Source organism: Pavona decussata, unplaced genomic scaffold (genome assembly GCF_977016875.1).
Source record: "Pavona decussata unplaced genomic scaffold, jaPavDecu1.1 SCAFFOLD_67, whole genome shotgun sequence".
Lineage (NCBI taxonomy): Eukaryota > Metazoa > Cnidaria > Anthozoa > Scleractinia > Agariciidae > Pavona > Pavona decussata.
In genome coordinates, this window is record NW_028145486.1 from 2,055,851 (window position 1) to 2,070,000 (window position 14,150).

At 38.6% G+C, this 14,150-nt stretch overlaps 2 protein-coding genes across 2 annotated transcripts in view; one reads left to right on the forward strand and one right to left on the reverse strand.

The window, feature by feature from the left end:
- The first annotated feature begins 2,395 nt into the window (after nt 1-2,395).
- Nucleotides 2,396-6,797, forward strand: LOC146478022 (DNA damage-regulated autophagy modulator protein 1-like). Its single transcript, XM_085112746.1, has 3 exons — nt 2,396-2,758; nt 3,089-3,151; nt 5,099-6,797. Exons 1-3 carry the CDS (start codon nt 2,396-2,398, stop codon nt 5,555-5,557), a joined length of 885 nt encoding a protein of 294 aa, XP_084968872.1. The 3' UTR covers nt 5,558-6,797.
- A 135-nt stretch (nt 6,798-6,932) lies between these two features.
- The window catches only part of LOC146478023 (mitochondrial ribonuclease P catalytic subunit-like), a 7,774-nt gene continuing 556 nt past the window's right edge, over nt 6,933-14,150 (reverse strand). The window contains exons 1-6 of the mRNA XM_085112734.1: nt 13,955-14,150; nt 13,005-13,052; nt 11,560-11,848; nt 9,650-9,822; nt 8,778-8,967; nt 6,933-7,299 (exon numbers count right to left, since the gene is read on the reverse strand). The exon at nt 13,955-14,150 is cut by the window's right edge and continues 556 nt beyond it. Of these exons, the coding sequence (XP_084968860.1) occupies nt 7,201-7,299; nt 8,778-8,967; nt 9,650-9,822; nt 11,560-11,848; nt 13,005-13,052; nt 13,955-14,150 (995 nt within the window). The 3' untranslated portion in view covers nt 6,933-7,200. The remainder of the gene's footprint in view (nt 7,300-8,777; nt 8,968-9,649; nt 9,823-11,559; nt 11,849-13,004; nt 13,053-13,954) is intronic.

Here is a 14,150-nt window from a genome sequence, read left to right on the forward strand (position 1 = left end):
TATTGGATTTAAATCTTTCATGCAGTGAAATAAGCGATAGGTATTGCCACATCAACACCTTGAATAACACTTCTAAAAATTTATTTCTTTTTAACAGCATTAATAATTTTATCTGAAGGAATACTGCGCATGCTGTTTTTTCTCAGTGATTCTATGTTGAACCACTATCAATGTTCGTTTAATTGATAACTCTGCAGTCCAGTGTCCACCAGCTGACCTAACCGGGCGAAAATTAGTTGATTTGTGTTATTGTAGTCTGTTCATAATTCACGCTATTCGTCGTTTTCGTCAACTTTCATTTGCTTATGAAAACAGCTGATATACTGAATGATGATGATCATAATAATAATAATAATAATAATAATAATAATAATAATAATAATAATAATAATAATAATAATTTTTTTAAATAAATTAATAGTAACTTTATTAAAATATTCCAAGGAAATTGTTATTTACAAGTTAAAAGTAGAAAACAGATAATAATAATAACAATAATAATAATAATAATAATAATAATAATAATAATATTCCAAGCAAAATATATACATACATGTTAAAATAAGAAAAAAAGAACTATTTACAATTCATTTCGATTAAAAAAGAGAGTACAGTCAAACCTCCACTAACGGCCACCTCTCAACGGCCACCTCTCTATAACGGCCACTTTTTTTTTGTCCCGGCGGACTGTCCATACATTAGATCTTGTTTAAACCTCTCTACAACGGCCACCTCTCTACAACGGCAACGGCCACTAAAGCGCGTCCCCAATTGCCAAAATAACCTCTTGACAACGGCCAGTATACAGTTCTTTTTCATGTGTAAAAACCTTTTTCTATAAAATGATGCAGTATTCGACATTTGTCTTCGGAAAATTACGTTTCTGTATCTATTTTAATGATATACGTATTCTAATTGTGTGCCATTTATATGCTGCAGTAAGCATAAATTGTCTACAACAATGTAGCGAATGTTGCGAACCTTGTTTGTTTCGTCTTTCCGGTTAACATTTTGATTCAAAACATTATTTACGTTTTATTGTGTTTTTTTATCTATATATATTATTTAAGATTGGATTGTCATTATAGGCTACAGTAAGCATGAACTTGGCACAATAAACATGTTGTACTTCCCCTTGTGGAATTCAAGTTGTGGAAAGGTGTCCTGGAGCCTCTTACGCATGTGTGTACCGATCTTAAAATCTCAAAAGAAAGCAATGCTCTAATCCAAGTGATAATAACAACAACAATAATAATAATAATAATAATAATAATAATAATAATAATAATAATAATAATAATAATGGGGCGCCATCGTCCCTTAGGATATTTTACATTTCAATACCTTCTAAGACGCACACATAAAAAGACACGTGCAAGGACACCATGAAGCATCTACAGATCGACCCAAAATCCTGGGAATGAATGGCGTGAGATCGACCGGCTCAGAGAACTGCGGTGCGCACGTGAGCAGCCCTGCAGGAAGAGATGCTGAGGACCGAGTGAGAAGAGAAGCGCGATCCAAGAAAACAGAGAGAGCGTCAAACGACCGCCGTCTCAAATTTTTACACTTTTACGTGCCCTTACTGCACCCAGTCCTGCCGCTCAAATGTTGGCAGGATTAGCCACAAGAGGAACTACAGCAAGAGAAACGGATATCTAGCAAACTGCTTTGACCGTCTGGCAAGGGCAAGACCCCAAGGGCCAATAGATACCTCCTAGGCCTTATTCTAAGCCCTTTGGCTCAACCACTTGTTTAGTCTACTTGTTGCCACACTCGGCAAATTTAAGAATAGTCTATTAAAGCTATGATGAGCCTATGATCAAGGTTTCCAAGATTCATGGGAGTCTGACTCCATAAACTCTCTGGGCTCCTTCCACGCATAGAAACACTAGACTCACTGCATATATTTTAGAATGAAAATTAGCGATATGAAAATCCGACGTTTCGACGACCGGTTGCCAAGTTACCAGTCAACAGGTGCACAATTTTCGTCGTAGTAGGACTTAAAAATTACGCCCCTTGCTGCAGTAGGCGCCGCTGGTTTGCTAATGAAATTTGTTGAAATATTTAGTTCTCGAAGGTTCCAAGGGGTGTGAAAAAGTTATTAACGTTTAACTTGGTTTCTACGGTGACACCAAATTTAAATCGGCCAAAAATAAACGCCGCTACGCAAAATATTTATTCCTGAAAAAAAAAAAACAAGGAAAAAACAAACAGAAAAAGATACCCCTTGCTGAAAAAGGAGCAGCAACGAGATGGCAGAAGTTAAAAATTTCATTTCCCTAACGTAAACTGACAGCGAGGCATAATTTAATTTCATAACACTTTTTTAAAAGTACCTCACTATATGCTAATGAAATTTGTTGTAACATTTACTTCACAAAGGTTCGACATGGCCAAGTTTTCGCGCACAGTTCACGCTCTACCTTTACTGTGGCCTATTTTGACTTGTGTTACAATTTTTACTCCATATATCATAGCAGTATCATTGGACCATGTGTATCCGTTTTTACCAAGCATTAGTAAAGCAGCATCATTTCAACCCGAGGGATCCATCTTTGGTTTTCTGATGGTGATTGTGGCGTTCTTCGGCTTAATGGCGATGTTCTGTCGTTATCTTCAACTCGACGGAATTCAAGGTGGCTTCGAGCAAAATATTTCACGGAGGGTGAAGTGGTTAAACAAGGTTTCTTTGCCATTTGGCGTTTCCTGTTTCGTGGGTGTTGTAATAGTGGCAAATTTTCGAGCCGCGGAGGTATGTCTTCGGTTTTCACTCAAGTAAATGACATTCAATTTTTTATGACATTATCATGAAGACGTTCCCGCTTATTTGGTCAAATATTTTGGGTTTACCTTGGTGTAAAAACCTGTGAAGTTTGTCTTTGTTTTATTACTATTATCTTCGTTCTATCTATTGTTTTGACTTTTTAGTTTTCTTTGTTCTACATCACTCGTGAACGTAACAGTTTTTTACACCGAGGATGAGCCAAATATTTTTCAGCTTTCGATATGCACATGATATGGGACAATCGTAGGTCAGTTGGACCATCTAAACCTTACCTTTAATTTATGATTTTACTTCTAGTTTGAACTTCAAAAGAGAAATGAAACTGCTCTACTCGGAAGGACAATCTTAACCAATATGCAGGTATAAGATCAGGAGCTCCTGATAAGATTTATTATCAGTATATTTAGATTAGCATGTAATTATGGAAAACTGAACAGCCCAAATGAAAAGTGCCTTATGACAATTTAAGAGCAACCAAAATTCAGGTTTTCGCACATGAAAGTCAGTTCAGAAAACCAAACAGCAGCATCTCTAATTTCGTTGGATCTCAGTATATTACACACCTCTCTTATATCACGACTAGGATCCATTTGCTTCAGTTGCTTGTTCATTGTTCTAAGAGCTGTGTAGTGTCGCCCATGCAGAAACCAACCCAGCAGTGACACACTCAACATTTTTACGTATTTTGCTTTAAAAGTTGTCATGTTCGGCGCCCCCGTTCAGTGCACCCCCTGAAAATGCTGCGATTTAAAATAGTCTAACTAATAGTCTTACTCCACCTGACGCACAAATGATCATGTATAAGGATAGAATGCTTCACAGGATTACCTCTGTAAGGTCACAACCAATCTCTCAAAATTTACCGAGTCAGCTGAAATTGGGGCACCCGAACGAGAGAAGCACAATTCTTAAAAAAGAATGTTAACATTTGTTGTGATAATTCAAAAAATATATTGTTTCCTACACTCCCACATCATTTTATAGCCTTATAAAAGGCAAATTTGTGTAAGCTAACACAGTTTGACTGTCTGTTCGGCTTTCACATTTCGCGCGAAAATTTCACATTTGAAAAACATTCAACTGTGATGAATGTTTTTCAAATGTGTTGACCCGCCACCTACACGAGGGTTCGCGACCCTTCCGTACATCAAAGGCCTCACAGAACCGCTAACGAGGTTCCTCAAAAACAGGACATACAAGTTACCAATAAACCTCTAAAAACACTTCAACACGAAATTCTCGGCTCCCAAATTTCGTCCTGAAAAAGTAGATCAGTGCAGCGTCATCTACAAAATTCCCTGCACCACATGTCCGTGGAACTACATTGGTGAAACAAGAAGGTCGTTTAGCACAAGGAAAAAGGAACATGTTAGAAATTAGAAATGTGAAATGCGCGCCCAAGGTTCTAATGTGGCTAATCATGCTTGGTCGAAAAACCACCAGATTGACTTTGAGAATGCCTCAATCATTGACAAGTCCAATTATCGCCACCTTAAGACCCTTGAGTCCTGGCATACCGCGAAAACTGTTGACGCTGACAATAACTCATGCCCACTCCCTAATCAATACCTTATTCTTCTTAACAAATAATGTTTTTCACACTCATGACCTGCATTGTACATTTTTTGTATTTATTAGTCCTCATTTCATATTCTCTTCATATTTTATCCGTTGAATTCAACAGGATGGTTGCCGAAAGCTCATATCTTTTCAATTTTTACCCAGAGAACGTTTTAAAATTTTTAATCATCGTGAATCCTGGTTACGGCTCTTCAATTTTCTTAAGGACGGTGCCTACTAATGCCGAACTATTTTTGTGCGGCTTATGACTGTGCGGGAAAAGCAGATCTAAGCAAGGCCTCTTGGAATCCAAAAAGAAAATTCGGGGTAACCACGCATTTTTCAGAGATAATTAAGCCATAATATCTCTAAAAAGCGCCAAAATATAAAGGAATGTATGGGATTTTTTTCTTAAATTGAAGCTTAATTACCTCTGAAAAATGCATGGCTACCCCCAATTTTCTTTTGAGATACTAAAAGCACTTGCTAAGTCATGCTTTCTCCTGTATTAGTAGGCACCACCCATAGGAAACCCGAGTATCTCGAGATGCGCAGTAACAATAGTAGGCACCGTCCTTAAGAACATTAAAGTTGGCATTGTTTGTCGGCAAAGAGTAACCAATCATAGCAGAGGATTTCCATCATCTTGTCAGAAGTCTGCCATATCATAAGAACATATAATTCACCGGGAGTTAAAGTTAAAACATTTCCGTTATCTAATGAATTTCTCCTTTTTTTTCACTTCAGTACAATAGCGTGATACCTATAGGTAAAGTTCATGATGTCGGGACAGCATTACTACTTGTCAGCGGTCTAGTTTACTACTGGTTCCAGACCGTTATCAGCTACCACACGATCACAGTTGGCCTCAATACCAAATGCATGTTTGTCTTCCGCTTGGCTGTTTGTTGTATCATGACCTTTACAGGGGTGGGGTATCCATTCTTTAAATGGTTTTCATACACGAAGTTCACTGGCGACGAAGGCGTTGAACACTGGAATCCAAAGGATGGTGGTTATGCTCTTCACGTGATTGGCAACGCCGGAGAATGGATCGCTTGCCTGAGTTTGGCGATGTACGCTGTGTCGTTTTACAAAGAGTTTCAAAAGTTTTCCGTTGAAGTTTGCTGTGTTGAAAACGATGAAAGGGAAACTGTCAAGAACACAGAGTACTCACCGATAAAACAAAGCGAAAACATTGAATAGTAATGAGATGATTTTCATTTAAGGCATCTACGGCAGAGAGGGGACACGACTAACAGTTTACCCACTGATGAAGTTTTCATTGGTTCTTACCACTCTTGAGTTTCAGTGTTTTGTCGGGGAGGGGAGGGATGGAAGACTAGCTTATAAAGAATGGCCGTTTTAATACTAGAGAACACATTATCCGTCTGATTGTTCGTCTGGACTCAGTTGTTCAAAGCCCGATTAAGCTAATCTTGGGTTAACGTGAACTTTGATTCGAGCTTAATTACAAATCAATAAAGTTTCTTCCAAATGATTTTTGTCTCTTAGGTTTGGCTCAGACTATTCTTCATCATTAGCTTAAAATTAGCCTTTAAAAAGATTTATAACAAGCGAGATAGAAACATCGGTTAACTTTTAAACGGGGATTAGTGTTAATCGGCTTTTGAACAACCGGGCCCTGGTTATTCGTCTCTAGTATAAGGACGGGCACAAGACGCATTATCCGTCTGGGGGAACTATTTTCCGTTGTGCGTTAAGGCACTAATATTAACATGTGTATTACCCTATGGCGCTAAATGATCGAGCTTGTCCAAACAGCACATATTTATATCTGTGATGATTCTTTTCTTTACTCTGATGACTTGTCTGTTTCATCATGAACCAATGCCGAGGAATCTTTCTGGTTAGAAGGTCTGTCCCCTTTATGCGTCAGTCGATTCCGGCAGTGCCTTACCCCCTTCGGAATTAGTAGGGCATTTTTCACATTTTCCGTCCCGAGGGGGGGAGGGGCGGGCATCAGTCCACACCAGGAGCATTTGGCAGCTTCGTAAGTTTTCCATCATCGGAATCTCACGTCCTTTCAATTAAAATTTTATAGGCAAAGACGACAAACACGTGATTACCATATGTCCAGAAATGCACGCTAATGAGATTTATGAACAGTATAATAGACATCACAAGGTGTCCCCTAACCTTAATTCTTACTAAAACACAAATAATTCTGTCAAACATGAAGTCATATGAAAACAACAATATGAAGTACCCAAATTCAGTGTTAGGTGCATTTCTGGATATAAGTGTCACTAGAACGATAGTGAGAAATGAGACTGATTTGAGACTTATGCCCTATTCACACCAAGGCTAAAACAGGTTTAAAAGCTGTTTAGCTAAACACAGTTTAAAATTGTTTCCTTCTGCTTTCGTATTTTTGTCGACTGCAGATTTAGTACAAATGAAAGTTTACTTGAATCCTATGTCAAAGCCAATAGTTCAGCTTTCTGTTACTAATTTTCATATTGTTAAACCTGGTTCAATTAAACATGCTTTGTTGGTGTGAATGGGGCTTTAGTTTGGCCTGAATTAACTTGCACTAGAATGAAGGTAAGTCCAGAGCTGAAGAAATCAACTTTTATTTTTTTAGTTGTACCACGGGGCATTTAAATGGCTCGTTTGTCCCAGACGTGGGGCAATTGCCAGTTTGTTAGCAAAAACATCCTAATCAAAATGTCCGGGGCTTGGCCTGGGTGGAAAGGACTGATGAATTATACACAAACAGTCATCCTTCTTGTCCAAGGACAGTTAATTTTTTTCTTATCATAACGATTCCAATTCAATGCAATTGGCACAATGTCCACTGACTACCTAAGCTGCTTCATAAACATTCATGCTTTTGTAACACAAAGCCACCGGTATCCATCACTGCAAGGAAAGTGCCACGCATCTCCAGTTGTTTGAACAGCGGAGTCAAATGATTTCTGGTTCTGGAAACAAATAACATTTTATAAACATCTACAATGTATTAACACGCTATTTCGAGAATTAATTATATCTTACTTTAAAACCAATTATCTATTAGTATACAAAAACACAAGGCCCTACAATAATACGAGGCCCTATGCGCCGTCTTGGCGCCAGGGGACAAGTGAAGTCAAGTGATACAGTAATACAAGAGGCAGATGATGGACAAAATTGGGTGGCAGGCAAGCACAGCTAAATTATCTAGGGATGACGAGGGCAGGAGGGAGACCTCCTGGGGGGCGCCACGACAGGCGATACCAGGGGTAGGTACTCTAGAAAAGTCCAAGTCTGTCTCCAGTAGGGTGAGACCCGTATCGGTATATATTTGCGTTTGTTGATATTGTATTTCTTATTAAATTGTACATTGTAAGAGCATTGATATTTTAATATAATGCATCAGAAATAAATTATGTAGTGTTTAAAAAACGAGCCGGAGTGTTTTTATCGGGTCTAAAACCACAAGGCACGGCCAAGTGGTTTTAGACCCAATAAAACACGTGCTGCGAGTTTTTGAATGGCTTTAAAAACATTCCTGGAAAAGCGTGTGTCAATAGAGTTCATAACAATGATGCTTTTGGGAATGTTGGAAATAAGCATATGAGAAAAACACCACATACTAATGAGTGATATGACAGCTGATAAAACACTGCATACTAATAAGGAGGAGGTTGATCAATATAAAGTCACTGCACTTGATGTATTATCGACCATTTGATGAATTATTAATGAGTTTTTGAATATTATTATAAATACACCTTCCCAAGCAAGTGGATAAAATTGAAAAAAAAAAAACATCAAAATAAAAGAAAAAATGTTGTTATTCAGAAAATATCCATAAGGTTTCTTTTCCTTTTAATATTATTTAGGGAGGTGGGAGTAAAGGGGAAGGGAAAAGGGACAATATATAGGGATGTGCCCCCCCCCCCCCCCCCTCTTCACGCACGCTCAATTTTATCAAGCAACCCATATGAAACAACATCATGCCCGGATCATGATCAAATCTCCTGGTCTCCTGTAAGGGTCACTGAATCACCTGAATAAAGGCAACTTTTGATCTTTTCTCTAAAAATATCAATTCAAAATTCAACTACAAATTTTCTCAAAATTCCCAAAATTTTGTTTTAGCTCATTCATGTTATGGTTCTGGTTCCAGGGTGCACAATTTTCTTGGATCACTCAACTGGTCTGTTACAGACATTTTCAGAAACCCCAAAAAAGGATTGATTTTGCTGAAAATTGGGAAAAGGGCACTTTTTTTTTGGGGGGGGGGGGGGTGGAGGGGAAGGGGTTTGAGTTGGGCCTTTTGTGGGGGGAAGGGAGTCTTTTGGGCTATTTGAGGGGAGATGTGGGTTGAAAATGAGTGGCAGGGGAGGAGGGTGGGGGGTTGGGCCTCTGCAACATAAACACAGTATATGAAACAACATGAATAGCGAGTACATACCTCAAACACTGGTTCATCACCAACAAACCTCTCCAGCGCCATTTGGTAAAGGTTTTGCCATCTTCTAAACTGGGCTTTCATTAATGGATCCATTCTACTTACGAGATTGCTAAACCTGTCAGATGACACCAGCCGTGTGCCTGGTCCACAATGCATTGCAGCACTGAGGAAGTAAACATCATCCATTGCACTGAAAAGTGAAAAAAAAAGGGAATTATTCATTAAATATACAAATTAATTAATAAAATTATTGAATCACTTTTAGCAGGAAACTGTTTGATATGCAACATCAAGAGTATTGTGCGATAGCACCGTATGGTAATGTAAGCTTCACAATAAAGTTATCAACACATTATTGAAACTAAACAGTACGAGGTAAAACAAGTGTGCTAGAAACTACGGATATGTGACGGTGTACTAATACATTGTTCATTTGGTCACAAATTTCCCCGTGAACTTGGGGAAAGGGTACGACACAGTATAGGAAAAACTGAAACTGAAACTGCAGCTGGATACACAGTATCATTGTTTCATTGAACGTTTTTGTCATTAGATTTCAATCCAAATCTTTTCTGCGTATTTTGGTTTGTTTGTCTATTAAAAATCCACAGTCATCAACTTTGGTAACCTCTGTGATGAATTCAATTTATCAGTGACTTTTGAATCTTGTTTATTCTTACTATCTTGTCACTTTATAATATCTGAATTATTTATTTACTATAATGTTATTCAGACAAAGAAATTATCAGAATGCTTGACTTTTGAAAATTAAGCATTTTCGACACAAGAACATTTCTGGGCGGCGATCTTATTTTGTCAATTCTAACACGCCCAATTTTCTGTGAAAATCAAGGTAATGTAACCCTTAGTACCTTTGCTTCAAAAAAAACACCCCACAGTTGTCATGATCAGTCAGATAATCCATGAGGGCACCAAGGGCTGTTTGTACACCTCTGCTACTTTTTCTCTGCAATATCATTGGTTTGGAACCTACCACCAAAACTCGTTTGTTTTGTTTTACAAAATGGACAACCACATTTTCCACCTGGAAATAAAAGACAATAATCCAGGTATTTCCATTTGTTTAGAAACAAAAGTTCACTCAGTAGATAAGCAATAGAGCGGTTTTCAATCAAGTGTCGTAAAACCAAAACCAAAGTAATTACTCTGGCCAATCACAACAGGTGCAACCAGCGCAATAACCAATCAGAATTCAAAGCAAATACATGTAACCCGTGCCAAGCGTAGGAAAACACAAGTAAGCAAGGCATGATTGGTTTGGTTTTACATCTTATTGGTTGAGAAAGTGGCATGAGTTTTATCAACCAATCACAGAGCGTAGTAATGCACAACCGATGCAAAAACGCGATTACTTTTGACACTGAATTGAAAACCGCTCTATTACAGTTAGTAATGCAGTAAACTAGACATTGGTCCAAAGATCAAAGGTTTAATAAAAATAGACTCTATTTTCTAGACTGGTTAAAATGCTTTCCAATGTCACCCATTTCCAGACAAGCTTAAATTGTGTACTTTATCTCTAAAATTCCCAAAAGAAGTCGTGCAGTCTTTATTGGATTCAGTTCTCTTTGGGTTTGTTTTCAGAGAAGCTCATATATTATTTCTTAGAGGAAATTTTGCTGTTCAAAATAGGTTGTCTTAACACTAAAACAGCTTCAGACACCAAACTGACAGTCTAAAACAAGTAACCTACCAGCTCATGGGCCAACTTTCAGTGTGTGTGTGTGTGTGTGTGGCGGAGGGGGGGGGGGGGGAGGGAAGGGGGTAGGAGGAGGAGGGGAGGGAAGGGGGAGATACAGGGAACATACAATGTAGCAGCCAAAGCTCATAAGGCTTATGTCCAACTTGTTTTTCACGTTTCTGTATTGCCTCCCTTGCAGAAGCTTTTTTGGCTCATTGGGGAGGAAAGATTACGTGACGAGCCAAAAGAGCATCTGCGAGGGAGGCTAGTTTCTGTATGGCATGAAAGTTTTGTGGCAGTTTCATTTTGCAAATTGGCAATTATCTTCCAATCAGACACTGATGCTGTAAGACTATTGATTCATTGGTAGAGTGGATTTTTGTGGAATTTTTAAATCAGTTAAAAGGGAAGTACATGTATCACACAAATTTGCTGTCATTTCAAAACCCAAAAATGTTTGTCTGTCAGCAGAAACAAAGAAATAATTGTCAAGTTTGTTATAAATTATCACCCCAGCACAATAAAACTGTCGATTAGTACCTCTGGTCAGAGACAGAGTAGGCCAGTATGGATTGAAACTTAAAAAATGTTAAGCTTATGTTTTTCAAGTTCTCGCATTTTTGTTTCCAAAATGCGCTAGGACAGATCATGAGTTGTTCCTTTCAAGAATTGAGTTCATTTCTTTCCTCTCGTCATTCTAGAATTATTTGGCAGCTGATTGAAGGTCTTATTTGATCATTATCAACAAAAGATACCAAAAAACCCCATGATACTTCCCCTTTAAGTAATTTTCATAGGGACTTTTTTCCTATTTCTTCCAGTTTTCTTTTCTTGCAGTAACTAAATTAACATGTGATTTGGAAATACTGAATTCAGCAAGGAACTACATGACATGTAAATAATAATAATTGGTGGAGTTGATTTTTGTGAAATATTTTTAAACGATCAATTTTCAAAGGGACTTTTTTCAAATATGTTAAAAAAAAAACAGCCAAAATCACAAAAATTAAACGGACAAAAAAAATTCAGGCCAAACAACAGTCTACAGGAACTTCAAAATCAAGACATATTTTACTATACCTTCCTAGGATCAAAAAATCCTCTACAGTATGCCACATTGAGGCCATCTAAAACAACATCATATGGTCCAGTGGTCTTGATAAACTGTTCTATACTCTGAGGAAAGTTATTTAGCGCACCCGGCTGGAAACGGTCAGTATAATTTCCAGCAGAAGTGTGGCACTGCACTGGAGATAGAGCCTTGCGATCTTCCCAAAGAAAATTGGCTAGAGGTAGTTTTAACCCTTCCAGTTCCTCTGTAGAAAATTCACCAGTCTCCAGCTTCTGCTTGCAGGTTTGACAGCGGCATCTAGTCATGCAGAAAATTCAAAGAAAATACAGGACTCAATGTTTTTTTCTAACTGAAGGCCGTAAGCAAATATCAAGCTGATTCTGAGTAATGTATAAGGGAACAGGGGGTGACAACTCTAACAGACGCTGTTTCGGGACAAACCCAAAATTGTTCAGGGAAACTGGAGATTTTTGCGGGAATTGGGACACTTAGGAATTTTTTCCGGGAAACATGCTATAATTCCGGGACATTGCAGAAAAAAATCAGGACATCAAAGGAGATGTATCCCAAAAATTCGGGAGGATGATCCAAATTTCCAGGACGACTAAGGTTAAGACCTAGTATTGCTCAAACAGCATTTGTTAGAGTTGTCACCCCCCTTAAAGGGAGTTAGTTTTTTATGAAAGTGTGGTGCTGTGAGGGTGGGGAATATAAATGAATGCTTGGTTTTATCAACAGACGTTGATCAGGTTATTTGGCCGCTGTAAAGAGATTCAAGTGCTGACCCCTTTGTCAAGGCAAATCCTAATAGCAAGTCTGTCCGGGACTGAAACCCAGGGACTCTTGCCAAACTTAGAGAGAATCATGCAACCAAATCAGCAAACTGTTGCTTTTTTAAGCAAGCCTGTCTGGGAGTCGAACCTGAGACTCTTGCCAAACTTAGTGAGAATCATGCCGTCCAACCAGCAGGCCTAACGCTTGAAATGTCAGCACTCAAATCTCTTTAGATAGCCAATAACCTTATCAACTATGTTGATAAAACCAATCTTTTGATTCTGAATAGTTTGTAACTTTTAGTTAAAATGCATATACGAAGTAGTTCCACTACTCCTAATAATAAATTTCTTTGTTTCAGGTTTTCTGACCCTGTTCTCTATTGAAGTGAACAATTTACATAAGTTTTGTTGTTTTCCATAAGCTAGCAAGTGTTTTTTGTACTATTCTCAACAATATCTTTTACACGTCAGGAGGCGAAGGTCTCCATTCAGTATCACCACATGCTCTTTCATTTCGATAAAAATTTGCTTGTTTTGAGTCATGTACAGCTAAACTACTGCTTAGCTCATCTCTTTTTATGGTACCTTCTTTAAATGTACCTTCCTGTATTGCTGAAATATTTGATTTTGGTCTGGTCCCCCTTGGAACCTTCAAGCCTGTGACATACAGTACTTACGTGACTGAAGCAGTTGACCAAGATGTCTTCCACTTGGGCCTCACTTGACTGAAAAACATATACCCCATACTTTTACTTTGTTACTGCAGATCTTAGGGGTGAACAGGGAGGGGTGGCGGGTAGCAGGAGGCTTTCTGACGAGCTTGTGAGTTAAAAACAGTTGTTTCCTTTCAAAGTGAGTGCAAGAAGCAAACAAAAGCTTTCAGACAGCATACAAAAACTGGGAAGGGCAGAGGAAGAAAATGAGAAGCAATAGAGGAAATTGATTGGTCAATTATCTATCAATCCAAGCCAATGAATAGGTAATGACAGATTTTGACAAAAATCTGGTTCATGCGCTTGATAGATTGAATGTTTTGAAGGAAACCACGGCTGATTAGTCGCAAGTATAGTGGAACCCCGTCTTGCAACCACCTCATTACACGCACTTTTTTGTGCTCCAAATGAATTGAAATTCTAGTCATTTGCTTAGTTTTACAACCTTGTTTTTACAACCACATTTTCACGGCCTGAAGGTGGACTGAAAGTACTGCTGTACTCTAGACACCTTCAGTCAATTTAGATTTTTACAGCCTACATGTCTTAAGTAGCAACAAATGACAAATTATTAACCCCTAAAGGGTAAGAACGGGCACCACCATCAAGAGTACATGTGCACGTAACCTGAAAGGCTGGACTAACACCAAAATGTTCTTGAGTGTATACAATATGCGAGCCAGCAAGGCATGCAAGGCAGACATGCGAGGCATGAACAAAAGATGCGAGGCATGAACAACCACAACATAAATTGCTAACCGGGGAGCTATTTAAGCTAACCTGAGTGCTATTAAGGCTAACCGGGATGCTCTTTAGGCTAACCGGAGTGTTTTTTAGGCTAACCTGAGTGCCTCACACGTCTGCCTCGCATGCCTCGCTGGCTCTCAGATTGTGCATCCCCATGTTCTTCTTACCTATCAAACCATAATTTGACTGTCTCAAGCGTTTCATTGCTCAACAAGTCCCGATACTTTCGAAAATCATGAAACAGCTCCAACACTTTGTCCGTTAATCCATTATTCCGTTGTTCTGCGCAAGCTCGAATGAGTACAGTATAAAGATCAGCGTTTCGCTCATGAACAACAGCAGATTTCTGCATCTCGTTCGTAG

Excerpts from the sequence above, each read along its gene's own strand:
- LOC146478022 (XM_085112746.1), top strand. The coding sequence starts at position 2,396 with ATGGCCAAGTTTTCGCGCACAGTTCACGCTCTACCTTTACTGTGGCCT. Across the intron at positions 2,759-3,088 it reads CAAATTTTCGAGCCGCGGAG|TTTGAACTTCAAAAGAGAAA; the intron begins GTATGTCTTCGG and ends TTTTACTTCTAG. Across the intron at positions 3,152-5,098 it reads CAATCTTAACCAATATGCAG|TACAATAGCGTGATACCTAT; the intron begins GTATAAGATCAG and ends TTTTCACTTCAG.